At 48.6% G+C, this 26,478-nt stretch overlaps 1 protein-coding gene across 2 annotated transcripts in view; it reads right to left on the bottom strand.

Annotated features, from left to right (window-relative positions):
- Positions 1 to 26,478, bottom strand: part of ubr2 (ubiquitin protein ligase E3 component n-recognin 2) — a 44,989-nt gene that overhangs the window by 7,832 nt on the left and 10,679 nt on the right. The window contains exons 11-38 of one of the 2 annotated variants that reach the window (XM_044213553.1): positions 24,665 to 24,763; positions 23,643 to 23,806; positions 23,362 to 23,461; positions 23,141 to 23,269; positions 19,373 to 19,556; positions 19,144 to 19,205; positions 17,909 to 18,019; positions 16,851 to 16,916; positions 16,388 to 16,504; positions 13,197 to 13,260; positions 12,227 to 12,351; positions 11,988 to 12,040; positions 11,751 to 11,853; positions 11,612 to 11,660; positions 10,873 to 11,027; positions 9,645 to 9,747; positions 9,152 to 9,261; positions 8,446 to 8,529; positions 8,134 to 8,315; positions 7,034 to 7,242; positions 6,852 to 6,945; positions 5,987 to 6,148; positions 5,133 to 5,221; positions 4,870 to 4,930; positions 3,674 to 3,822; positions 2,430 to 2,485; positions 957 to 1,044; positions 806 to 873 (exon numbers count right to left, since the gene is read on the bottom strand). In XM_044213553.1, the coding sequence (XP_044069488.1) occupies positions 806 to 873; positions 957 to 1,044; positions 2,430 to 2,485; positions 3,674 to 3,822; positions 4,870 to 4,930; positions 5,133 to 5,221; positions 5,987 to 6,148; positions 6,852 to 6,945; positions 7,034 to 7,242; positions 8,134 to 8,315; positions 8,446 to 8,529; positions 9,152 to 9,261; positions 9,645 to 9,747; positions 10,873 to 11,027; positions 11,612 to 11,660; positions 11,751 to 11,853; positions 11,988 to 12,040; positions 12,227 to 12,351; positions 13,197 to 13,260; positions 16,388 to 16,504; positions 16,851 to 16,916; positions 17,909 to 18,019; positions 19,144 to 19,205; positions 19,373 to 19,556; positions 23,141 to 23,269; positions 23,362 to 23,461; positions 23,643 to 23,806; positions 24,665 to 24,763 (3,036 nt within the window). Of the gene's footprint in view, positions 1 to 805; positions 874 to 956; positions 1,045 to 2,429; positions 2,486 to 3,673; positions 3,823 to 4,869; positions 4,931 to 5,132; positions 5,222 to 5,986; positions 6,149 to 6,851; positions 6,946 to 7,033; positions 7,243 to 8,133; positions 8,316 to 8,445; positions 8,530 to 9,151; positions 9,262 to 9,644; positions 9,748 to 10,872; positions 11,028 to 11,611; positions 11,661 to 11,750; positions 11,854 to 11,987; positions 12,041 to 12,226; positions 12,352 to 13,196; positions 13,261 to 16,387; positions 16,505 to 16,850; positions 16,917 to 17,908; positions 18,020 to 19,143; positions 19,206 to 19,372; positions 19,557 to 23,140; positions 23,270 to 23,361; positions 23,462 to 23,642; positions 24,586 to 24,664; positions 24,764 to 26,478 lie in introns of those variants that run through there. The other variant, XM_044213552.1, reaches the window with a different exon arrangement.

The following is a 26,478-nucleotide window of genomic DNA, read 5'->3' as shown; positions in this document are numbered from 1 at the left end:
GATTCAAACTGGATTCAAACTGGATTTACACTGAAAGTTAACTGGAAACTTCAAACTTGAACTTAACCTTGACTGGATATGAACTGTTTCAAAATTTGATCTGAACTGGATCTGAACTGGATCTGAACTGGATTGGAGTTGGACATGAAGTGAAAGTGAACTGGATATAGACTGAGAGAGTTCTGTGGATAAAACGGATTTATTAAACTGGACTGAAACTGGATTTAAACTGGACTCAAACTGGACTCAAACTGGACTCAAACTGGACTCAAACTGGATTCAAACTGGACTCAAACTGGATTCAAACTGGATTCAAACTGGACTCAAACTGGACTCAAACTGGATTCAAACTGGACTCAAACTGGACTCAAACTGGACTCAAACTGGATTCAAACTGGATTCAAACTGGATTCAAACTGGACTCAAACTGGACTCAAACTGGATTCAAACTGGACTCAAACTGGATTCAAACTGGATTCAAACTGGACTCAAACTGGACTCAAACTGGATTCAAACTGAAAATTAACTGGATCCACACAGACAGTTAACTGGATTCAAACTGGATTTAAACTGGGTTTACACTGAAAGTTAACTGGAAACTTCAAACTTGAACTTAACCTTGACTGGATATGAACTGTTTCAAAATTTGATCTGAACTGGATCTGAACTGGATCTGAACTGGATTGGAGTTGGACATGAAGTGAAAGTGAGCTGGATATAGACTGAGAGAGTTCTGTGGATAAAACGGATTTATTAAACTGGACTGAAACTGGATTTAAACTGGAAATGAAGCGATGAAACTCACCAGCAGGTGGAACATGTCGATGTCGAGGATACACAGAGTGTTTTCTACCTGAGAGTCTGGAACCAGGGCTACACACACACACACACACTTATTAGAAATATATACAACTGTTAAACATTGTGTGTGTGTGTGTGTGTGTGTGTGTGTGTACCTGCGAGCAGTCTGATGAAGTGTGTGTGAGCTGTTGTCAGTGGAGCTGCCGTCCAACAGGATGAACCGAACCTGGTGAGAGAGCTGTCCTGCAACACACACACACACACACACACACACACACACACACAGTACACACACACACACACACACAGACAGACACAGACACACAGTACACACACACACAGACAGACACACACACACAGACACACACACACTGGTGAGACAGACAGACACACACACAGACAGACACACACACAGACACAGACACCCACACACACACACACACACACACACACACACACACACACACACAGACAGACACAGACACACAGTACACACACACACAGACAGACAGACACACACACAGACAGACACACACACACACACAGTACACACACACACACACACAGACACACACACACACACACACACACACACACACACACACACACACACACACACACACACACACACACACACACACACACACACACACATCAGAACATACCGGGCGTTTCTCGAACCCCACATTGCAAAGAACGGACTTGTGTTCTCGCGAGTCGTCCTGGAAGAACGAACTCGCTGTCGGCAGTTTGAGACGAAGCGTTCTCGCCGGAAACGTTTGAGCACGTTTAGTGATGAAATATCAGGACAACTGTAAAAACGTTCTGTTGGCCTCTCTCTCCGCTGCTCGCTGCGATGGTGAACGGCATGCTGGGATATCTGTGCCGTTAGTTCACGCAGGTTACCAAGCGACGCATCCTCGCTAAACGGGCGCGTCGAGACACCTCTTGGCAAAACACGAACTTATGTATCGGGACAGTACTCTAAGATGACGGGCGCAGAAAGGCCCACAGTCAGGTGACACACCTGTTTCAGTCATGACGTACCTGAGGTGAACAGGTGACAGAAGCTCCTCCTCCATTCACAGGTACACATTTACACATTTAATATTTTCATCTGTTACTTTGGGCTCGTGTGAGCTCACCTGTCAGATAAACTGTCAGGACGGAACATCTGAAACAGCATCCTGTTTCTGATCAATAATCTGATCAATCAGCTGTGTTGTTTCTGATCAAACATCTGATCAATCAGCTGTGTTGTTTCTGATCAAACATCCGATCAATCAGCTGTGTTGTTTCTGATCAATAATCTGATCAATCAGCTGTGTTGTTTCTGATCAAACATCTGATCAATCAGCTGTGTTGTTTCTGATCAAACATCCGATCAATCAGCTGTGTTGTTTCTGATCAATAATCCGATCAATCAGCTGTGTTTTGCGGTGATGAAATAACAGCCACAGCTCCACTTGAGATTAACACCGCTGACTACATGATGATTGTGATCGATTATTGATCAGATTGAACTGATCTAAAAACAGCGACCTCCTCCAGCAGACTCCCTGTCCCCCTTGTCCAATCAGATGGCCCGTCTCTCTTGACTTGTTCTGTACAGACTGAGAGTGTGTTACCTGTCGGCAAGGTAAACTTCCAAACAGTGGCTTCTCCTCGTCCATCAGGAGGCGCTCTGCAAAGAAACACACTGTCAGCACGTTCGTGCACCTCTCAGGTGTGTGTGTGTGTGCGCCTGTGTTTGTGCACCTCTCAGGTGTGTGTGTGTGTGTGTGCGCCTGTGTTCGTGCACCTCTCAGGTGTGTGTGTGTGTGTGCGCCTGTGTTCGTGCACCTCTCAGGTCAGGTGTGTGTGTGTGTGCGCCTGTGTTCGTGCACCTCTCAGGTGTGTGTGTGTGTGTGCGCCTGTGTTCGTGCACCTCTCAGGTGTGTGTGTGTGTGTGTGTGTGCGCCTGTTCGTGCACCTCTCAGGTGTGTGTGCGTCATGCGTTCGTGCACCTCTCAGGTGTGTGTGTCTCTGTGTTCGTGCACCTCTCAGGTGTGTGTGTGTGCGCCTGTGTTCGTGCACCTCTCAGGTGTGTGTGTGTGCGCCTGTGTTCGTGCACCTCTCAGGTGTGTGTGTGTGCGCCTGTGTTCGTGCACCTCTCAGGTGTGTGTGTGTGCGCCTGTGTTCGTGCACCTCTCAGGTGTGTGTGTGTGTGTGCGCCTGTGTTCGTGCACCTCTCAGGTGTGTGTGTGCACCTCTCAGGTGTGTGTGCGTCTGTGTTCGTGCACCTCTCAGGTGTGTGTGCGTCTGCGTTCGTGCACCTCTCAGGTGTGTGTGCGTCTGCGTTCGTGCACCTCTCAGGTGTGTGTGCGTCTGTGTTCGTGCACCTCTCAGGTGTGTGTGCGTCTGTGTTCGTGCACCTCTCAGGTGTGTGTGTACCTCTCAGGTGTGTGTGCGTCTGTGTTCGTGCACCTCTCCAGGTGTGTGTGCGTCTCATGTTCGTGCACCTCTCAGGTGTGTGTGTGTGTGTGTGTGTGTGCGCTGTGTGTCTGCTTTCGTGCACCTCTCAGGTGTGTGTGCGCCTGTGTCGTGCACCTCTCAGGTGTGTGTGTCTCTGTGTTCGTGCACCTCTCAGGTGTGTGTGCGTCTGCGTTCGTGCACCTCTCAGGTGTGTGTGTCTCTGTGTTCGTGCACCTCTCAGGTGTGTGTGTCTCTGTGTTCGTGCACCTCTCAGGTGTGTGTGTCTCTGTGTTCGTGCACCTCTCAGGTGTGTGTGTCTCTGTGTTCGTGCACCTCTCAGGTGTGTGTGTCTCTGTGTTCGTGCACCTCTCAGGTGTGTGTGCGTCTGCGTTCGTGCACCTCTCAGGTGTTTATATACCTATACTCTGGATGGTGTAGGCGCAGGTGGACCAAATCAGCACCGAGACTCTCTGGTCCTGCTCGTTGGGGTTCACCTTCAGTCCCACCTTGTAGGTCGACATGCTGAAGGTGGTGATCATCTCACTGATGCTGCTGGAGAACGGGTTTCTGAGGGAGACAGTGACATCACTGCTGACATCATCATCTGCTGACATCACCCAGGTGTGTTCTCAGAGACGTACAGTGGTACTACAGTTTCTGTAACAGTACTTTCAGAAAGATCAGTATCAGAGTGGGAAGTCTGAACGACATTCAGTCCAGTTTGACTTCCACCTGCAGCCCTCTGGACTCTGGACTCACACCTGCAGGTCTGGACCACATTCAGTAACTACAGGTAAACATTTAGCCGCACTGTTGTCATTTAAACCAGACAGAATCCGCAGCCATGCTAGCAGCTCTGTGAGGCTGTGCTTTGAGCTAAATGCTAACATCAGCATGCTAACATGATGTTTAGCAGGTTTGTTCACCATGTTCGCCATCTTAGTTTAGCGTGTTAGCATGCTAACATTAGCTAGTCAGCAGTAAACAGAGTGCAGCTGAGGCTGATGGGAGCGTCAGCAGCTCTGCAGGTATTGTTGGTTGGTTAAGTGTCGGACACGTTAACACGTCGACCTGATGGTGGCGCTAGAGGGAAAGTCAGAGGATCAGCAGAGTTATTACAGTTCATCCTGAGGGGAGCGTGAACGATGAAGCACGTCTCGTCACGCTGCTGCTAGCGTGGCTAAAAACACCTTCTTCTGTCATTTAGATGGGTTTCATATTCAGAATAACAAAGAATCATCAAACAGACTGAATTTAAATATAATTAGCGTCATGTCACCTGAAGAACAAACATCACATGTTCAAATGTCAGCTGTCTCCTAAAGACAGACGTCCCTGCTGACGCCTCGAGTCCACAGCTGCTATTCAGCACACACGCTAATGTCGTCGAGTCATTTAGCCGCCAGTTTTTAAGTTTTACAGCTAACTGAAAACATGTTTTCAGCTCATTTAGTCTCAGCCGCTTTGTTTTTTATGATCCGTCCCTTGAAATATTAACGTGTCTGATTACACGGCAGACGCAGAGCGAGCGAACATCATCACATCCGCTGAACAACAGCACGAACAGAGATACAGGTTATTGGTCAGGATCAATACAAACAGCTGCTGACTCACTGTGGAGTGAAGTCGACTCTGAATCCTTCGGGAACAGCAGGCTCCGCCCCCTCTGCTACACCTGAAAACACACACACACACACACACACACACACACACACGTCCGGTTTCATCCAAATTAGCTCAAATTTGAACTGAAGTGCTGCTTGTTTCCGTCCGCTGCTCATTGGCTGATGGAGATAAACAGCTGGTGGAGCTAATTCTCTACAATACACACACAGGTCACGTGACTCCGCCCTCTAAATGATTGACAGGTGACTGACCGTCAGACTGCCTCCTGTGGGCGGAGTGTAGTGCTGCTATCTGCTGATTGGTCGTTTTAAGCCACGCCTCCAGACTGGGATGATCGACACTGAGAGAAACAGGAAGAAAAAGAGGGTCAGGTGTGTGTGTACCTGTGGTCAGGTGTGTGTATATGTGTACCTGTGGTCAGGTGTGTGTGTATGTGTACCTGTGGTCAGGTGTGTGTGTATGTGTACCTGTGGTCAGGTGTGTGTACCTCCGGTCTGGTGTGTGTGTGTGTACCTGTGGTCAGGTGTGTGTGTATGTGTACCTGTGGTCAGGTGTGTGTGTACCTGTGGTCGTGTGTGTGTGTGTACCTCCGGTCTGGTGTGTGTGTATGTGTACCTGTGGTCAGGTGTGTGTGTATGTGTACCTTCTGGTCAGGTGTGTGTGTGTGTACCTGTGGTCAGGTGTGTGTATATGTGTACCTGTGGTCAGGTGTGTGTATATGTGTACCTGTGGTCAGGTGTGTGTATATGTGTACCTGTGGTCAGGTGTATATGTGTACCTGTGGTCAGTGTGTGTGTGTGTGTGTACCTGTGGTCAGGTGTGTGTATATGTGTACCTGTGGTCAGGTGTGTGTGTATGTGTACCTGTGGTCAGGTGTGTGTATATGTGTACCTGTGGTCAGGTGTATATGTGTACCTGTGGTCAGGTGTGTGTGTGTGTGTGTACCTGTGGTCAGGTGTGTGTATATGTGTACCTGTGGTCAGGTGTGTGTGTATGTGTACCTGTGGTCAGGTGTGTGTATATGTGTACCTGTGGTCAGGTGTATATGTGTACCTGTGGTCAGGTGTGTGTGTATGTGTACCTGTGCTCAGGTGTGTGTGTGTACCTGTGGTCAGGTGTGTGTGTGTGTGGCAGCAGAGGGATCACGGTGTTGCTCAGACACTCGCACAGCGGACACAGGAACTCTCCGTTCTCCACGTCGTAGCTGGTGTGACCTCGAAGACGCTGCTGACGTCTCTGCTCCTTCAACTGCACCGCCTCAAAGTACCTGAACACACACACACACACACACACACACACGCACACACACACACACACACACACACACACACACACACACACACACGCACACGCACACGCACACGCACACACACACGGGCACGCACACACACACACAGGCACGCACACACACACACAGGCACGCACACACACACAGGCACGCGCGACACGCACACACACACACACACACACACACACACACACACACACACACACACACACACACACACACACACACACACACGCACACACACACGGGCACGCACACACACACACAGGCACGCACACACACACGGGCACGCGCATACGCACACACACACACACACACACAGGCACGCGCATACGCACACACACACACACACACACACACACACACACACACACACACACACACACACACACACACACAGGCACGCACACGCACACACACACACACACACACACACACACACGCACACACACACACACACACAGGCACACACACGCACACACACACGCACACGCACGGAGAGTTGTGAGTTGGCCGGAGAGAAGTAGATTTAGTACATAGTTTAGTAGAGAAAGTACATTTAGGGATTAGCTTTGATCTTTCCGAGGTCAGATGCTCCGTTATTGATTAGACGTCTCGGCTGATCGGTCGTCCTCTCAGTGACCATCAGTGCGAGCTGCTGTTTGCAGCTGCAGCGTCTCACCTCTGCCAGCAGGTGGCGTGCATGATGTGTCCACAGCTGGCCGTGTGAATCCCCAGAGACAGGTCAGGGTGCATGAACAGAGGGTCGTGACACTCTGAAACACACAGTCACACATCTGTCACAACGCTGATTAACACTGATTGGTTGCTGTCCTGATGATGTCAGAGTGAGGCTCCACCCACCGGGGTCGGGCAGGTTGCGGCGGCGGTTTTTGGACAAAACCGTCGACCTCTGGACGAACGCTGCCAGCACCATGGCTCTGCCATGACCTCTGACCTCCTGCTCCTCCTGACACAGGATACAGGTCACCAGCTGACGGCGCTCGGCTCCGCCCACCCTCCTGGGACCAACACACACCTGAGAGACACAGGACGGCTCTGAACTGGGAGGACTGGGAGGGGAGGAGGGGGAGGAGGAGGGAGAGAACATTTTAATATTCTGTGGTGATTTCTTATCATCAGAGGATGAGACCAGAAACACAACCTTCATCACCTGTGCGTCTACACCTGTGCGTCTACACCTGTGCGTCTACACCTGTATATACACCTGTGCCTCTACACCTGTTTATACACCTGTGCGTCTACACCTGTGCGTCTACACCTGTATATACACCTGTGCGTCTACACCTGTTTATACACCTGTTTATACACCTGTGCGTCTACACCTGTTTATACGCCTGTGCGTCTACACCTGTTTATACACCTGTTTATACACCTGTGCGTCTACACCTGTATATACGCCTGTGCGTCTACACCTGTATATACGCCTATGCGTCTACACCTGTATATACGCCTATGCGTCTACACCTGTATATACGCCTGTGCGTCTACACCTGTATATACGCCTATGCGTCTACACCTGTATATACGCCTGTGCGTCTACACCTGTTTATACGCCTGTGCGTCTACACCTGTATATCTACACCTGCGTGTCTGAACTCGACCAAAGATCATCTGTGAGGGAAGAAGCTCCACCTCTGTACAATCAGTGTTTCTGGAGTTCCAACAACTCCAGCAGAGTGAGACGTCTTCTCTAATAAAACCCATCAGCTGATCTCATGTCAGTTTCAGGAGTCACATTCTGCAGTTCACATCAGATCAATAATTTAAACTGAACAACTTCACTGCTTTGAATCAGGACCTTCAGTATTTGGATCAGTCAGCTCGTGAAAATAACTTGTGTCTAAATTAGTATCTACAGCTGTTTTCTACGTTGTAGCTTGATTGTGCAGCTGTGTCGTTCCTCTGCGTGAACAGGTGTGGACAGGTGTGGACAGGTGTACCTGCTCTCCGCAGCAGCCGACGTGGAGGCCTCCAGCTCCTCCAGACTCTGCTGGAAAAGTTCTTTGTTCTCGTTGATGAAATGTTTCTGCATCTCCGACATCTGAGCCATGATCTTCTCCCTCCTGAGCCGAGCCATCTCCGCCTTCCTCTTCCTCTCCGCCTTGTCTTTGTCTCGCACCGTCTGCAGGGACACACCACCACCAGACAGGTTTATGTAGGGGAATAATCAATAATCGATCACATCTCAACAAACCACTCACTAATTTCATTCTGATTTTATTCCTTATAGTTAAAGTGTTTGTGTGTCGTACCTCCTCCAGTCCTTGTCCCTGGCTGATGGCGACGGTGGAGGTGGAGGACGTTCGTTCTCTCATCGTTTTGATGTTTGTCACCATCTGCAAACACAAACAAACTTCGACATCAACAACAGAAACATCCAGACGAGCCAGATAAACCTCGAGGCGACAGAGTCACTGAGATTTCTACCACAAACTTCCCCTTCACGATGTGAAAGAAAATAAAAAGGGTCCCAGGATGGAGCCCTGCGGGACGCCCTGAGGAACAGATGTGATACTATAAAAGTTTTTATCAATGAAAACTATGACGAAAAATATTCATTGACAACCTTTTTTCATGACGAAAACTAAAGAGACGTAATGACCGTTTTAAATCTTAATAAACGACCTGTAGAATCACACACTGTAGCTCCTGACTAGAACAACTGTTTCCTCCACCAGCCAATAATATCTAAATACAAAAATAATAATACATTTTACGGGCGATTCTAGCCACTAGCCAGACGCGGACGTCGCAGAGAGACTCCCAGAGTCGGGCCCTTGGAAATAACCTTTTTATTCGCCTGGCGTAGACAGGTGCTAACATGCGTAGACAGGTGTGATCAGGTGTTGTGCAATAACATGATTTGAGTGAAGTGAACCCTTACGATCAGATCAAATACATGATAAACAGATCACATTAATCTGTATAGTGTGACATCAGAGTGACATCAGTGTTTACCTTGAGGATCCAGGTGATCATGTCTTTGTGGACCTCCAGGTGAGGAGCGTTCTGCAGACTCTCCAACAGAGCCAGGACACTTCCTGAAGTACTGGGAGCTTCACCTGGACCTGACACACACACACACACACACACACACACACACGATCACACACTCTGTCTGTAGATGTCAGTTGTCAGTGAGTCTCAGATGTTAATTGATCGACTGATCGACCAGTGACTGAACTGAAGGACGAAACATCAAACTGTTGAAGCTGAACACGGAGTCAGAACATGTTTTTAAACTCAGACTCAGAACCAGGTTCTGACAGCTCCTCCCAAAACCTTCAGAACCAGTTTCACACCAACAATCTGAGACTGAAGAACTTCCACATACACATCAACTCATTTATTAAACTGACAATGAAATCAATCAATCAATCAATAAAAACTCCGGCAGAGTTTGACTGACAAGTGAGAGTCATGGCACTGTGTGTGTACTGTGAGTACTGACGTGTGATCTTGCAGGTGTAGTTAAAGGTGACGTCATCGTCTCCGCTGCTGTTCTCCAGCTGCTGCTGCTCCTCCAGCAGAGCCACGCCCACCAGGTGGAGCACCTGTACACACACACACACACACACACACACACACACACACACAGTACACAGTTAACACAATCATCACACGCTGAGTATTTACATGTTATTTTCTCATCAGGTGACCCCCTCCGAGTATTAAGGGCCGTCCACACCACGAACAATAACAGTAACGATAACGATGTGAGCATCCACTGATGAACGATAACGATTAGAGAGCCAGGTGTGCAGCGTCAGGTGAGGTAGAGCCAGGTGAGGGAGAGCCAGGTGTGCAGCGTCAGGTGAGGGAGAGCCAGGTGTGCAGCGTCAGGTGAGGGAGAGCCAGGTGAGGGAGAGCCAGGTGTGCAGCGCCAGGTGAGGGAGAGCCAGGTGTGCAGCATCAGGTGAGGGAGAGCCAGGTGTGCAGCGTCAGGTGAGGGAGAGCCAGGTGTGCAGCGCCAGGTGAGGGAGAGCCAGGTGTGCAGCGTCAGGGTTAGCTGCGGGGGGCCTCGTGTGTTTGCATTAGCTATTCATAATCGTCTCCTCATCTCCGTTAATAACAAAACGCTCATCACCAGTGATTGCGAGGGTGAAGCCGACTGCATCCCAGATGGATTCTGATTGGCCGTCAGTGTTTCTATCGTTCATCAAATCGCTCTGAAAGTGATCCCAATGATATCGTTCGCCACTGTCGATTTTGGCGTGGACTCCGATTTTTAAAACGATATATTTATAGTTACTGTTGTAGGTATCACTCTCGGTGTGGACGACCCTCGGCGGTCAGCTGCTGCGCTGTCGGAGCCGCGGTGGAAAACACGGAAACAGGTGACCAGTCGTTGAAGGTGAATCACATACGGCACACATGCTGCTTGTTAAATGCTATAACGCTAACTGTTGCCATGCTATTGCTACCTTAACCAAAAGCTAATGTTAGCTACATGCTAACGGCAACTGCTAACGTTAATGGAGTAAAATCGTGTTTAATCGAGTTTAATCACTTAAAACAATAGTTGTGCAGCTGTGTGATGGTGTAACCGAACGGTGTAATCTGCCTGATCTTCCCGGGTCTTCAGACCGCCGTGGAAACGCAGACGACAGCGGGCTGAAGGAACTTTTAGCTCCTGGGGATAAAAGTTCCCGGTTCTTTGGGTGGAAAAGCAGCTTTACCCTCTGCAGCATGGACTCGGTCCAGCCTCCACCGCTGGGCTCCACAGCCCACTGCAGCACAGCGCCCTCTACAGCCAGCAGCACGTCACACTGCAGCAGGTTCACCAGGCTGCCAAACAGAGGACAGAGGGGGGGAGGGAGAGGGGGGGGCAGGGCTGATCCACACACACACACACACGTTACCATGGTGACAAACTGATCTATACATTCAACACCACTTTTCACTGTCATCATTACATGTGAATATTACTGATTAATGCTTCGTGGATGAGAGCTGAAAGAGTCAGTGTAACTCAGGCGTTCAGTTCACTGATCCGCTGTTGCCTGTAGTTCTGGTTCACGTGGACTTTTTTAATGTTCTCTGGACTCTCACAGAGCTCCCGAACAAGGAACATTATTAGGATTATTAGACTGTAAATGAACTGCGTGTTATTAATAACGACAGACGGGAGGATCCCAGTCTAATGGACTGTCACGTCACGTACACGATTATTAGTGAGTAAACTTTTGAAATCATAAAATCCTGTTTCACACCATAAATAAACCACCAGAGTCCACTTGGAACCAGACTCCTTTTCAGGAGGTCTCGGAGTTTGACTGACAGCTTTCACACCAGAACAAGCCAACAGGTGTTTAACAGGTGACAGGTATGACACACACACACACACACACACACACACACACACACACAGGTGACTTTCTGTTAATGTGTAGCTGTGAGACAGACAGGTGTGTTTACCTGTGTCCTCTCCGTTCTGTCTCCTCTGCTTCCTCTGAGCCTCCTCAGCCTGCAACACACATCACACACTGTCACCATGACAACACACATATCAATGGTTCAAAGATAAGCTGATCAATAACCTGATCGACGCGTGTACCTTGGACTGGTCGGCTCTGCTGTAGTGATGGAAGTACAGGTTGAAGTGTTTGTTCCACTCAGGACGCAGTTCATACAGACCTCGACCTGTTACACCTGGCTTCCTGCAAACACAAATACACACAGTACTACAGTCAGTACTGTGACACAGACACACCTGTCGATTCAGGTGAACTAATGTATATTTAAGGTGGACTGGTGGTTGTTAAGGTGGAAGTGTTAAAGGACACAGACTGACTTGAATGAAGCCACGCTGTCGATGACTCTCTCCAGACCCGTTTCCTTGTTCCCCTGAAGAGAAAACAGTCAGAGTTAAACTGTCTGTAGGTCAGACAGGTAAACAGTCAGACAGGTAAACAGCCAGACAGGTAAACAGCCAGACAGGTAAACAGTCAGACAGGTAAACAGCCAGACAGGTAAACAGTCAGACAGGTAAACAGTCAGACAGGTAAACAGTCAGACAGGTAGGTGTCTCACATTCTCTGGCAGAGCCTTCACCAGCTCGCTGTGAGCCATTGGTCTGATTGACAGCTGGTGGATGATTTCTCGTCTGACCTCATCAAAGGGCTCCACCTGGCCGACACCTGACACGTACCGCTCACCTGTACCACACACACACACACACACACATTTAAACCAACAGTCAGACTAACAGTCTACAGCCATGCTAGCAGCTGTGTGAGTTAAATGCTAAGAGTTAATGCTGTTTTGTTATAAAAGCTGCTACAGCAGCATTAAAATATCAAGTATGGGAATATAACAACATAATAATAACAAAGTGCTTAAAAAGGTCAAATGAACCACATGAGGCTGTTTTATATTCTATAAGTCGGTTCATCAAGTCATTATAGTTACACTGCTCAGAATCAGAAATCGCTCAGCTCTCTGCTTACTTCCTTGACGAGCCCGTTACCGAACACTAAATATGCCAGCGAAGTGTAAATTTCATCCAGCATGGCTGGAAATTGATCTTCATAGCTATTGGCTTTTGACTGCTCTGTTTTACACCGACTGCGGACTCCTCACTCCTCCTAATCAGCGGTAAGTAATCAACAATGCTAGGCTAAAAACCAAGGCTTACCTCGTCTGTTTCAGGACTTTGTCGTGGCTCAAAAACTGAAATCCACAGAAACGTTAGGTCTCAACTTGAACCAGAGCATCTGCAGATTAATTCCATACCCGATATGTTACGATCCACTAAAGTTAGACACGACACGAGATGAAAAAGAAATTCCTGTTTTTGTTAGCTTTGTCGCCATCTTGACTGGAAGGAAGCCTTGCTGTATATCCCCATACTGGAGAGGTCACTATGCGTCTGCGCGGTCGCCATATTGGAGCGGTCAAGATCCGCTAGTAAACAGACTTTAACTGAATATCGGGCATCTCTAGTTTAAAACGTTTCAACTTTTCTTTTTAAATAAAGTTGAAGCAGCACAGACAGACTCACCGACGACCATGATGATGAGATGAAGCATCTCCTCGATCAGAGTGTTGTTCTGCTGGACCACATCCTGTCACACACAGACAGAGTCAGTAGAGCGTCAGTAGAGCGTCAGTGGAGAGTCAGTGGAGAGTCAGTGGAGAGTCAGTGGAGAGTCAGTGGAGTCAGTAGAGCGTCAGTGGAGTCAGTGGAGTGTCAGTGGAGAGTCAGTGGAGTCAGTAGAGCGTCAGTGGAGTCAGTGGAGTGTCAGTAGAGCGTCAGTGGAGCGTCAGTGGAGTCAGTAGAGCGTCAGTGGAGCGTCAGTGGAGTCAGTGGAGTGTCAGTAGAGCGTCAGTGGAGAGTCAGTGGAGTCAGTAGAGCGTCAGTGGAGTCAGTGGAGTCAGTGGAGTGTCAGTAGAGCGTCAGTAGAGCGTCAGTAGAGCGTCAGTGGAGTCAGTAGAGCGTCAGTGGAGTGTCAGTAGAGCGTCAGTAGAGCGTCAGTGGAGTCAGTGGAGTGTCAGAGCGTCAGTGGAGAGTCAGTGGAGTCAGTAGAGCGTCAGTAGAGCGTCAGTGGAGTCAGTAGAGCGTCAGTGGAGTCAGAAGAGCGTCAGTGGAGAGTCAGTGGAGTGTCAGTAGAGCGTCAGTGGAGTCAGTAGAGCGTCAGTAGAGCGTCAGTAGAGCGTCAGTGGAGAGTCAGTGGAGAGTCAGTAGAGCGTCAGTAGAGCGTCAGTGGAGTCAGTGGAGTGTCAGTGGAGTCAGTAGAGCGTCAGTAGAGCGTCAGTGGAGTCAGTAGAGCGTCAGTGGAGTCAGTAGAGCGTCAGTGGAGTCAGTGGAGTGTCAGTAGAGCGTCAGTGGAGTCAGTAGAGCGTCAGTAGAGCGTCAGTAGAGCGTCAGTGGAGAGTCAGTGGAGAGTCAGTAGAGCGTCAGTGGAGTCAGTGGAGTGTCAGTAGAGTGTCAGTAGAGCGTCAGTAGAGCGTCAGTGGAGTCAGAAGAGCGTCAGTAGAGCGTCAGTGGAGCGTCAGTAGAGCGTCAGTGGAGAGTCAGTGGAGAGTCAGTGGAGAGTCAGTGGAGAGTCAGTGGAGTCAGTGGAGTGTCAGTGGAGTGTCAGTAGAGCGTCAGAGCGTCAGTGGAGAGTCAGTGGAGTCAGTAGAGCGTCAGTGGAGAGTCAGTGGAGGTCAGTGTCAGTAGGCGTCAGTAGAGCGTCAGTGGAGTCGTAGGCGTCAGTGGAGTCAGAGCGTCAGTGGAGTCAGTAGAGCGTCAGTGGAGTCAGAAGAGCGTCAGTGGAGTCAGAAGAGCGTCAGTAGAGCGTCAGTGGAGTCAGTAGAGAGTCAGTAGAGCGTCAGTGGAGAGGCGTCAGTGGCGTCAGTGGAGAGAGCGTCAGTGGCGTCAGTGCGTCAGTAGAGCGTCAGTAGGCGTCAGTGGAGTCAGTAGAGCGTCAGTAGAGCGTCAGTGGAGTCAGTAGAGCGTCAGTAGGCGTCAGTAGAGCGTCGGTGAGCGTCAGTAGAGCGTCAGTAGGCGTCAGTGTAGAGTCAGTAGAGCGTCAGTAGAGTCCAGTGAGCGTCAGTGGAGTCAGTGGCGTCAGTAGAGCGTCAGTAGAGCGTCAGTGGAGCAGCAGAGGTCGGTGAGAGTCGGTAGAGCGTCAGTAGAGCGTCGGTAGAGCGTCAGTAGAGTCAGTAGAGCGTCAGTAGAGCGTCAGTAGAGCGTCAGAGCGTCAGTAGAGCAGTCAGTCAGCAGAGCGTCAGTAGGCGTCAGTAGAGCGTCAGTAGAGCGTCGGTAGAGTCAGTAGAGAGTCAGTAGAGCGTCAGTAGAGTCGTCAGTAGAGAGTCGTCAGCGTCAGCGTCAGTAGAGCGTCAGTGGAGTCAGTAGAGCGTCAGTAGAGCGTCAGTAGAGCGTCAGTGGAGTCAGTAGAGCGTCAGTAGAGCGTCAGTAGAGTCAGTAGAGCGTCGGTAGAGCGTCAGTAGAGCGTCGGTAGAGCGTCAGTAGAGCGTCGGTAGAGCGTCAGTGGAGTCAGTAGAGCGTCAGTGGAGCGTCAGTAGAGAGTCAGTAGAGCGTCGGTAGAGTCGGTAGGCGTCAGTAGAGTCAGTAGAGAGCGTCAGTAGAGCGTCGGTGAGAGTCAGTGAGAGTCAGTAGAGCGTCAGTGAGAGTCAGTAGAGAGTCAGTAGAGTCAGTAGAGTGTCAGTAGAGTCAGTACAGTCAGTAGAGCGTCAGTAGAGAGTCGGTAGAGTCAGTACTGACTCAGTAGAGCGTCAGTAGAGCGTCAGTAGAGAGTCAGTAGAGTCAGTACTGACTCAGTAGAGCGTCAGTAGAGCGTCGGTAGAGTCAGTACAGAGTCAGTAGAGTGTCGCAGAGAGTCAGTAGAGTCAGTAGAGCGTCAGTAGAGCGTCGGTAGAGTCAGTACTGCGTCAGTAGAGTCAGTAGGCGTCAGTAGAGAGTCGGTAGCGTCAGTAGAGCGTCAGTAGAGTCAGTAGAGAGTCGGTAGAGTCAGTAGAGAGTCAGTAGAGCGTCAGTAGAGCGTCAGTAGAGACTCAGTAGAGCGTCAGTAGAGTCGGTGAGAGTCAGTACTGACTCAGTAGAGTGTCAGTAGAGCGTCAGTAGAGTCGGTAGAGTCAGTACTGACTCAGTAGAGCGTCAGTAGAGCGTCAGTGGAGTCAGTAGAGCGTCAGTAGAGCGTCAGTAGAGTCAGTAGAGCGTCAGTAGAGTCAGTAGAGTCAGTAGCGTCAGTAGGCGTCAGTAGAGTCAGTAGAGTCAGTAGAGCGTCAGTAGAGTCAGTAGAGCGTCAGTAGAGCGTCAGTAGAGTCAGTAGAGCGTCAGTAGAGTCAGTAGAGCGTCAGTAGAGTCAGTAGAGTCAGTAGAGCGTCAGTAGAGTCAGTAGGCGTCAGTAGAGTCGTAGAGTCAGTCTGACTCAGTAGAGTCGTCAGCAGAGTCAGTAGAGTCAGTAGAGTCAGTAGAGTCAGTAGAGTCAGTAGAGAGTCAGTAGACGTCAGTAGAGAGTCAGTAGGCGTCAGTGGAGTCAGTAGAGCGTCAGTAGAGCGTCAGTAGAGTCAGTAGAGCGTCAGTAGAGCGTCGGTAGAGCGTCGGTAGAGCGTCAGTGGAGTCAGTAGAGCGTCAGTGGAGTCAGTAGAGCGTCAGTAGAGCGTCAGTAGAGCGTCAGTAGAGCGTCAGTAGCGTCAGTAGAGCGTCAGTAGAGCGTCAGTAGAGTCAGTAGAGTCAGTACTGACCTTGTTAGCCTCTCTGTATCGCTTCCTGCAGTCTGCGGAGCTGAAAATGTTAAACAGTTCGAATCGACTCAGAACGATCATCAGGAAGTGGTTTGGATCCATCATGGACGCCCCCGCCTGCATGGAAACAGAAACGACCTTCAGAGACCGAAACTCTACCTGGGGTCAGACCGCAGGTAGGAAAATCAAATGTTCTAAACATCTACAGACACGTAACCGTCAGTCAGACAGTAACAGACGACAGCTGCTACGCTGCCTGCGGTCAGTCCTGACGGTGCGGTGAACTGTGACCCGATTGGTTACACCGTACGAACACCTGCTTTACAGGACCGCCTCCAGGTGGCAGCTGCTCTGCATCTCGCATCACATCCACGAGACAGACAGACAAGCGACTCTGCTCACTGACCTGAGATCAGTTTGTTTACGAGAAGCTGTCTCTACAGTCGGTGGAGTGCGTTTGTACCTGCAGCATGACGATGTCTTTGTCGAACATCTCCACTCTGCACTTCACGTTGTGATAATAATAAATCTGAAACACACAAACAGAATAAGTCACTGTTAGATCAACTTAAACATAACTTTATTTATAAACCATCTAGAGACAAACATACATCTCATGTCTGTCGTTACAATATCAAACATGTTATTAAAGATGTTTCAGACTGCGAATTACGAATATTTTCACTGATTTACAGACTTCTGAATCCAGACGATTGATCGCACAACCTTTTACCTCTGTTTATAATCAGTTATCAAAACTTTTTGCTAGTGTTATCTCCGTTTCCCTGGAAACACACGGGGTCTGACTAATAACTGGAAAACATGTCAGTAGACTCCTATGTAATAAAACCTAGTTTAATACTCCAGCAAGTAGGCCGGCCCTTAGTAACGACCTAGCAACAGAACCGACTTTGAGCCCCCGTCGAGTCCGCCAGCCAGCTGATGCTTTCTATTGATCGAGGGTTTCCCGAACTGAATAAACAGCACACACCTGAACACAAACCGCCTCGCGGCTCAGTCTGGTTGTAACCCAGATATCTGCTGAAAAACGTTTTTAAGGTAGCAGCGGCACAGCTGACGGAGGATCGGAGCGTGACATCAAGGCCGATCCAAACATTTCCAATAACTCCAGAGCGCTGTCAAGTCCAAACGCCAAAATGTATTGACGACAGATAGATGTAATCATTTCCAAAATTCACAACCTGTTTTTATCTAACGAAGTTTAACCTTTCAAAAACAACATTTTCACAAAACCGTTTGCTCCCCGGCCGCAAACAAGGGAGGCAGCACCTGGCGGAGAAATATCCTGACTGACGCGCAGGTGTGCCGTCAGGCTGATTCCAGCACGTTCTAAATGTCTAGTTGACCAATCAGATTGCTTGGTTGGAACTACTCGTTGTATAATGCGACATGCTGGATGTGTATTATGGGATATCTGCTCCAGTCTGAGATAAAATGACCCACCATCCCAGCAACTGATCAGCTGATCACCTCAGTATTGATCATCAGGTATGGACTCACCTGGTTGATCAGGGAGAAGCCGTTCCTCCTCCACATCCCAGCATGCACCTGGGCACAGAGCACCAAGCAGCGGAGGGGGAGTTCAATCAGGAGGGGGGGGCTGAGTTCCCCCTGAGGACACACACACACACACACACACACATTAACACTGGTGTATTGATCTATATCAGTTTAAACAGAGTCAACAGGTGTGACGTTAAAAACGATAACAATATACGACAGACAGACAGAGAGACAGGCAGACAGAGAGACAGGCAGACAGAGAGACAGGCAGGCAGACAGAGAGACAGACAGGCAGACAGAGAGACAGACAGGCAGAGAGACAGGCAGAGAGACAGACAGGCAGAGAGACAGGCAGAGAGACAGACAGGGAGACAGACAGGGAGACAGACAGGGAGACAGACAGACAGGCAGGCAGGCAGACAGAGAGACAGACAGACAGGCAGAGAGAGAGACAGACAGGCAGACAGACAGAGAGGCAGACAGACAGGCAGGCAGGCAGACAGAGAGACAGACAGGCAGAGAGACAGGCAGGCAGGCAGGCAGACAGAGAGACAGACAGGCAGAGAGACAGGCAGAGAGACAGACAGGGAGACAGACAGGGAGACAGACAGGGAGACAGGCAGGCAGAGAGACAGGCAGAGAGACAGACAGACAGAGAGGCAGACAGGCAGAGTGACAGACAGACAGGCAGAGAGAGAGACAGACAGGCAGACAGACAGAGAGGCAGACAGACAGGCAGGCAGGCAGGCAGAGAGACAGACAGACAGGCAGAGAGAGAGAGAGAGACAGGCAGAGAGAGAGACAGAGAGACAGACAGAGAGACAGACAGACAGAGAGACAGGCAGGCAGAGAGACAGACAGACAGAGAGAGAGGCAGACAGACAGGCAGACAGACAGACAGACAGGCAGACAGACAGACAGGCAGAGAGACAGGCAGAGAGACAGACAGAGAGACAGGCAGACAGACAGGCAGAGAGACAGACAGACAGGCAGAGAGACAGACAGACAGGCAGACTCACAGACAGACAGAGAGACAGACAGACAGGCAGAGAGACAGACAGAGAGACAGACAGACAGAGAGACAGACAGGCAGACAGAGAGACAGACAGGCAGACAGAGAGACAGACAGACAGGCAGACAGACAGACAGAGAGACAGACAGACAGAGAGAGACAGACAGACAGAGAGACAGGCAGGCAGAGAGACAGGCAGGCAGACAGACAGGTCACTAACCAGAGGAAGCTGTTCAGGGAAGCGAAAGGCAACTTCAGTCCTGCTGAGGAGAACGTGGAGACCTGAGGAGGAATAACGAGCATCAGAGACTCACAGTAACCAATCAGCTGCCAGGATTCTGTTCAATATATAACTGTTTTTACTTTCTCAGTTTATTTATCAGCAAATAGAAAATGTGAATAAAACAGTTAGTTTCACTCTGTGTGTGTGTGTGTGTGTGTGTGTTTACCTGCCAGCAGTCTGCAGACCGGCAGGTGTATGGACACTTTGTCCTGAGACACCTGGTACCTGAACGTCTCCACGCAGTGACCGGCCAGACTCAAGCTGATTGGCTGCTCACCGTCTGGAAGGCCGCTGTGACAGTGACTGAGCGCGCTCAGACACTTCCTGTAGGCCTGGATCAGCACACGCTCCTGACACACACACAGAAAAAACACATCATTTATTTATTTATTTGTCACATAAACACGTGTGTGTGTGTGTGTGTGTGTGTGTGTGTGTGTGTGTGTGTGTTTTTATCCTTTTGCTTGTTTCGTTGTGTGAATCTGAATCTGAAGCGGCGACAGACCAGCAGCTGTTCCACTGCTCACCTGCATCAACTAAAACCAATCAGTGACAATCAATAATCAGCACAGATGTTTGTGTTCATATAACTGACTATCACCTGAAATCAATACCACAATTACCTGCGGAACAATTAACAGACGAGATCTTATGAACACACCTGTGTGGAGCTTTTATTAACTCTTTGTGCGTGAAAATCCTGTTTCTGCAGTTAAAAACACTGAAACGCGCTCAGATTTGTTTCTCTTGTGACGATCAAAATAAAACTAATAATTACTATTAAGTATTAGATTTGAATAACACTGTTAAGGCTGCTAGACATCTGTCACACCTGTTTCCTGTAGCAGCTGTTTCTCACCTGCACCTGCGTTTCTGGTTTTATCTCTGCGAGTCAGACTGTGACGGACTGAGGAAAGCATGTGCAGTATTCCTGTCACGATGTTTCTAAACGCTTCTTACTTTCATCGTCATCCCATTAGGAATGTGGTGGTGCAAGTGTGGTAGTCGTGGTGTAGTCAGTCCCATTAGGTGTGTAGTCGTGGTAGTGTGTAGTCGTGTGTGTGTGTAGTGGGTGTGTAGTGGGTGTAGTCGTGTGGTAGTAGTGGGTAGTGCCGAGTCGGGTGTAGTAGTCGTGTGAGTAGTGTGTAGTGGTGTAGTCGAGTAGGTGTGTGTAGTCGTGTGTAGTAGTCGTGTGTAGTCGTGTGTGTAGTCGTGAGTGAGTAGTGTGTAGTCGGTGGGTGGTGTCGTGAGTGTAGTGTGTAGTCGTGGTGTAGTGGTGGTAGTGGTGTCGTGTGTAGTGTAGTCGTGTGTAGTCGTGGTAGTGGGTGTGTGAGTGGGTGTGTGTAGTAGGTGGTGTAGTCGTGTAGTAGTGGTGTAGGTGTAGTAGTGGTGTGTAGTCGTGTGGTAGTCGTGGTAGTAGTGGTCGTGTAGTAGTCGGTGTAGTCGTGGGTCGTGTAGTAGTCGTGGGTGTAGTGTAGTAGGGTAGTGGTGATGGGTGTGTAGTGTAGTCGTAGTGTAGTGTGGGTGTAGTCGGTGGAGTAGTGTGGTCGTGGTAGTGGGTGAGTGTGGTGTGTGTAGTAGGGTGTGTAGTCGTGTGTAGTAGTGTGGTGGGTAGTGGTGTGTAGTAGTCGTGTAGTAGTGGGTAGGTAGTGTAGTAGTCGTGTGTGGTAGTAGTCGTGTGTAGTGTGGAGTAGTGTGTGGTGTAGTAGTGTGTAGTCGTGTGTAGTAGTGGTAGTGTGTAGTAGTCGTGTGGTAGTCGTGTAGTAGTGGGTGTAGTAGTCGGTAGTCGGTAGTGTGTGTAGTAGTCGTGTAGTGGGTGTGTAGTGTGGTGTGTGTGTGTGTAGTGGGTGTGTAGTAGTGTGTGTAGTGTGTCGTGGTGTAGTGTAGTAGTAGTAGTAGTAGTGTGTGTGTAGTCGTGTGTAGTGTGGTGTAGTAGTCGTGTAGTAGTGTAGTCGTGTGTGGTAGTGTAGTAGTAGTGGGTGTGTAGTCGTGTGTAGTCGTGTGTGTAGTGTGGTAGTAGTCGTGAGTGTGTGTGTGTAGTGTGTGGTAGTGTGTGTGTAGTAGTGGGTGTGTAGTAGTCGTGTGTAGTCGTGTGTAGTAGTGTGTGTGTAGTCGTGTAGTAGTCGTGTAGTAGTCGTGTGTAGTGGGTGTGTAGTGGTAGTAGTGTGGTAGTGGGTGTGGTAGTCGTGTGTAGTAGTGGGTGTAGTGGTGGTAGTGTGTGTGTGTAGTAGTGTGGTAGTGTGTAGTAGTAGTGTAGTGGTAGTAGTGTGTGGTAGTGTGTGTAGTAGTCGTGTGTAGTCGTCGTGTAGTAGTCGTGTGTAGTCGTGTGTGTCGTGTAGTCGTGTGTGTAGTGGTAGTAGTCGTGTGTAGTCGTGTAGTAGTCGTGTAGTAGTCGTGTGTAGTCGTGTGTAGTAGTGTAGTAGTGTGTGTGTAGTAGTGGTGTGTGAGTAGTGGGTGTGTGTAGTGGGTGTGTAGTGTGTGGTGTGTAGTAGTGGGTGTGTAGAGTGGGTGTAGTAGTGAGTGTGTAGTAGTGTAGTGCAGTAGTGTGTAGTAGTGGGTGTAGTAGTGTGTGTGTAGTAGTCGTGTGTAGTCGTGTGTAGTGTGTAGTAGTCGTGTGTAGTAGTGTGTGTAGCAGTAGTGTGTAGTAGTAGTGTGTAGTAGTAGTGTGTGTAGTGTGTGTAGTGTGTAGTGTGTGTGTGTAGTAGTGTGAGTAGTGTGTAGTATGTGGTGTGTAGTCGTGTGTAGTGTAGTGTAGTGTGTGTAGTGTAGTGGTAGTGTAGTAGTAGTAGTGTGTAGTAGTGTAGTGTAGTAGTAGTGTGTAGTATGTAGTAGTGTAGCAGTAGTGTGCAGTGTAGTGTGTAGTAGTGTAGTGTGTAGTAGTGTGTAGTAGTGTGTAGTATGTAGTGTGTAGTGTGTGTAGTAGTGTGTAGCAGTAGTGTGTAGTATGTAGTGTGTAGTATGTAGTGTGTAGTATGTAGTGTGTAGTATGTAGTGTGTAGCAGTAGTGTGTAGTATGTAGTGTGTAGTATGTAGTGTGTAGCAGTAGTGTGTAGTAGTAGTGTGTAGTATGTAGTGTGTAGTATGTAGTGTGTAGTAGTAGTGTGTAGTAGTAGTGTAGCAGTAGTGTGTAGTATGTAGTGTGTAGTATGTGTGTGTAGTAGTGTGTAGCAGTAGTAGTGTAGTAGTGTGTAGTATGTAGTGTGTAGTATGTAGTGTAGTAGTAGTGTGTGTGTAGTGTGTGTATGTAGTGTGTAGTATGTAGTGTGTAGTAGTGTGTAGTGTGTAGTGTGTAGTGTAGTAGTGTGTAGTAGTGTGTAGTAGTGTGTAGTGTGTGTAGTAGTGTGTAGTGTAGTGTGTAGTAGTAGTGTAGTAGTAGTGTAGTAGTAGTGTGTAGTGTGTAGTGTGTAGTGTGTAGTATGTAGTGTAGTGTGTAGTAGTGTGTAGTAGTAGTGTGTAGTAGTAGTGTGTAGCAGTAGTGTGTAGCAGTAGTGTGTAGTATGTAGTGTGTAGTAGTAGTGTGTAGTATGTAGTATGTAGTGTGTAGTATGTAGTGTGTAGTATGTAGTGTGTAGCAGTAGTGTGTAGTAGTAGTGTGTAGTGTAGTGTGTAGTATGTAGTGTGTAGTAGTAGTGTGTAGTATGTAGTGTGTAGTATGTAGTGTGTAGCAGTAGTGTGTAGTAGTAGTGTGTAGTATGTAGTGTGTAGCAGTAGTGTGTAGTATGTAGTGTGCAGTAGTGTGTAGCAGTAGTGTGTAGTATGTAGTGTGCAGTAGTGTGTAGCAGTAGTGTGCAGTAGTGTGTAGCAGTAGTGTGTAGTATGTAGTGTGTAGTATGTAGTGTGTGTGTAGCAGTAGTGTGTAGTATGTAGTGTGTAGTATGTAGTGTGCAGTATGTAGTGTGTAGCAGTAGTGTGTAGTAGTAGTGTGTACGCTCACATCAGTGGAGCACCACTCCTGGATCATGGAGATGATGTTAGTCAGTTTCATCTGCAGAGTGAACGCTGCCTCCCACTCAGGCTCCATCTCTATGTGCTGCCCCACCTGTCTCACCACCGGGTCCATACCCTGAGAGAGACAGACAGGTTCATACAGACAGGTTCAGGTTCAGACAGACGGGCTCTACCTGTCCAGGTAAGTGTCAGGTGTGTGTGTGTTACCTGCATACACTTGAGCAGCTCCAGAAAAGCGTCCAAACCTTCTAGAAACTTCATTCTGAGCTGATCGCTCCACTCAGAGGGACGACTGATCAGGACGTACCTGCACACACACACTGGTTTCACTGGTGCTACTGGTTTTACTCACATCAGTAGTGTTACTGGTGTGTAACTGGTATAAAACCAGCATATAAGCAGTATATAACTGGTGAATAAATGGTGTAACAAGTACACATTGTTACTAATGTAACTGATATATAAACTGGTATGTAACTGGTCCTAACTTGAGGTCTCCGATGAGGCTCTGGACTCGTCCGAACTTGAAGGCCTGCTGGGCGGTGTAGCGGTCGAACTGGAAGCGTCCCTGCAGGTCTCTGTGACGGAGGTGATCCACAAAGGTCCTGATGATGGTCGTCATCAGGTTCTCCTCCACCATCAGCATCCGGGCCTGCAACATACACACATGACAAAATAATTTCATAATATGTGCAAAAAAAACCAGCAATACGGTTTTAAAACTGGAAGAACTACTTCAGCTTGAAGAGGAATTAACTGCAACAGAAAATAATAAAACAGGAGTATTTCTTGAAAAGCCTTAGATACTATTGGCTGTGGCTTGAGAAGGGTTGCACACTGCTGGTTGAGTAGCTGCCAGGAAAATAGGTATCAATATGTTCAGATCACTTATTACAGGTTACTTACGGTGTTCCTCAAGGCTCAGTGCTGGGCCCATTATTGCTTGTAGGAGGTGGACATATGTGAGGTTTTATTTTTTTTTTTATTTGATTTGCAGATGATACACATTGATGAAACCTCACAGATGTCACTGATTAGTTGTGTTCCTGTTAATGAGTGTTACTGTCATATTTGATCTTCACAGTTCTAATAAAATGCATGTTTATATAATCAATTATAAACCTTGACTGCAACTATTCACATGAAATAAAGTCTTGTCCTGGTTATTCTGGAAAAGAACATGTGCAACACATCAATATTTGAAACTAATGAGAGACTTTAAGAGGAACATAACTGGAAGTAGGAAGAAAACTGAAAGAGGTGAAAGCAGCTGTAGTTTCAGTAATGTGGAACATTTCTCACCTCCAACACAAACAGTCAGACTGAACTCACCAGCGACGGGACGGTGAATATTTGTACTGACAGGTCTGTGATGGAGAACTCACGGTCGTGGTCGTCTCTCACGTAGTCGCACTGCAAGCGTTCATAACTCTACCAGCAGGAGAGAGAGACAGGCAGAGAGAGAGACAGGTGTGTGGAGGTGCAGAGGAGGAGGAGGAGGAGTACTCACCATGGTCGGGACAGTGAAGAGCTGAACAGACAGTGAGGTCACTGACACCACTCGCTCATGGTCGTCCTCCATAAAATCTGTCTGGAGGCGTCTGTAGTTCTAGAGGGGGGACGACATTTCACCTCTGGGTCAGAGGTCGCTGCTGCCGGGCCGACCCCGCCCAACCACAACCACCCAAACCCCAATATCAACAACAGACCCCGATACGCTCAGTCCGGAATCAAACATCTCGATGTTTCCAGAGTTTAACCTGAACCCTCTCTTCACTGCAGATACTTTAACCCAGAGCTTTTCAAACTGTGAGTCCTGAAGGGGGCGTGGAGAGAGAGGTGAGGTCTCCGTCTCAGAGTCAGGACTCACTCAGATCTGAACAAACACTCACTAGAGCACCAAGGTGGATTAATCCGCCGCTGAAAATAGTCCCCAACGAATGCACTGTTTCCTCCTGTGACTGAAACTACACTAAGCAGCGATTTGTGTTAACCTTCTACCTCGTCACTGTTACTGTCTACCGACTGTGACCAGTTCAGCCCAAGAGGGATTTTCGTTGATTTATCTGAATAATTTTAAGAGTTCTGAAGAAATAAATGTTTCAGGTAATTCACAAGAAAAAACGGAAATACTAGAATTATAACTTTGTGCAACAGAAATCTGTTTTTCCTGCTTTCCTGTCCTGTTGATCACCTGGTGAAACAGACTGCACATGCTGCTCTCTGCCTCTGGATCATCTGTCTGAGAGCAGCTGCAGGTGACCCGATGATGTCACTTCCCGCTGCAGGTGACCTGATGATGTCACAGCCTGCTGCTCTCAGGGATCGGAGGCTAATCTGCGGCCGACGAGACACGCTCAGCGGCGACAACAACGCGCTGCGTTCACGAGCATTAACACAATCAGGTGAATCATCAGCTTTAACAGTCGCATCGCCACCGACAGGTAACCCAGACAACAGGGTCGGACCAGCAGACAGCAGGACTCACACGGGAACTTTCAGCACCGCACGCTGACCCCTGCTGACCGCCTGTCGAACACCCAGCATGCACTGGGGCAGAGTCAGAGCAGGACTCCGGTTTACAGACTGAAGTTCAGCTCGTCTTCTTCTACCAACGCTCTTAACTTCTACGATTGATCGTCATCGGGACACGGGGCCCTTGACACATTAGTAACGCCACTTAGTATCTGTCCTGGAGCTTTCGTTCTTATCACATGATCTTCCTCAGCAGATTTCCTGAACTCTAAGGATTTCGTGTTCAAGTTGGATTAAAAGTCCAAAAAAACTCTGATGAAGATCATGTGATGTGATCGAAAGATGAAAAACCTTTGAAAGCAGCTGGTCGGTTTGTGGCTGCCGATCAATAAAATCTTGTTCTTCAACCTAAACAACATGTTTGACACAGAAACATTTTACAGAGTCATCATAATGACATCGTGATGACATCATGTTTCATAAATGAATTGACTCACTGGATCCGTCCCAACACACTCACACACACACACACACACACACACACACACACACACACACAGACAGACACACACACACACACACACACACACACTCACACACACAGACACACAGACAGACACTCACACACACACACTCACACTCACACACACACACAGACACACACTCACACACACTCACACACACAGACACTCACACACAGACACTAATGAAACATGATGTCATGATGACATCATCCTTGTCTTCTCTCAGCAGCTTTGTGAAGCGTTCCTCAGAGGAAACTTATTCAGGAGGACTCAGATCTTTGTGAACTCTTGTGCGGGATCAGGTGTGCTGGATCAGGTGTGCTGG

This window comes from Siniperca chuatsi, linkage group LG11, assembly GCF_020085105.1.
Source record: "Siniperca chuatsi isolate FFG_IHB_CAS linkage group LG11, ASM2008510v1, whole genome shotgun sequence".
Classification (NCBI taxonomy): Eukaryota; Metazoa; Chordata; class Actinopteri; order Centrarchiformes; family Sinipercidae; genus Siniperca; species Siniperca chuatsi.
The sequence above is the reverse complement of the archived record's forward strand: the minus strand, read 5'-3'. Positions and strand labels throughout refer to the sequence as shown.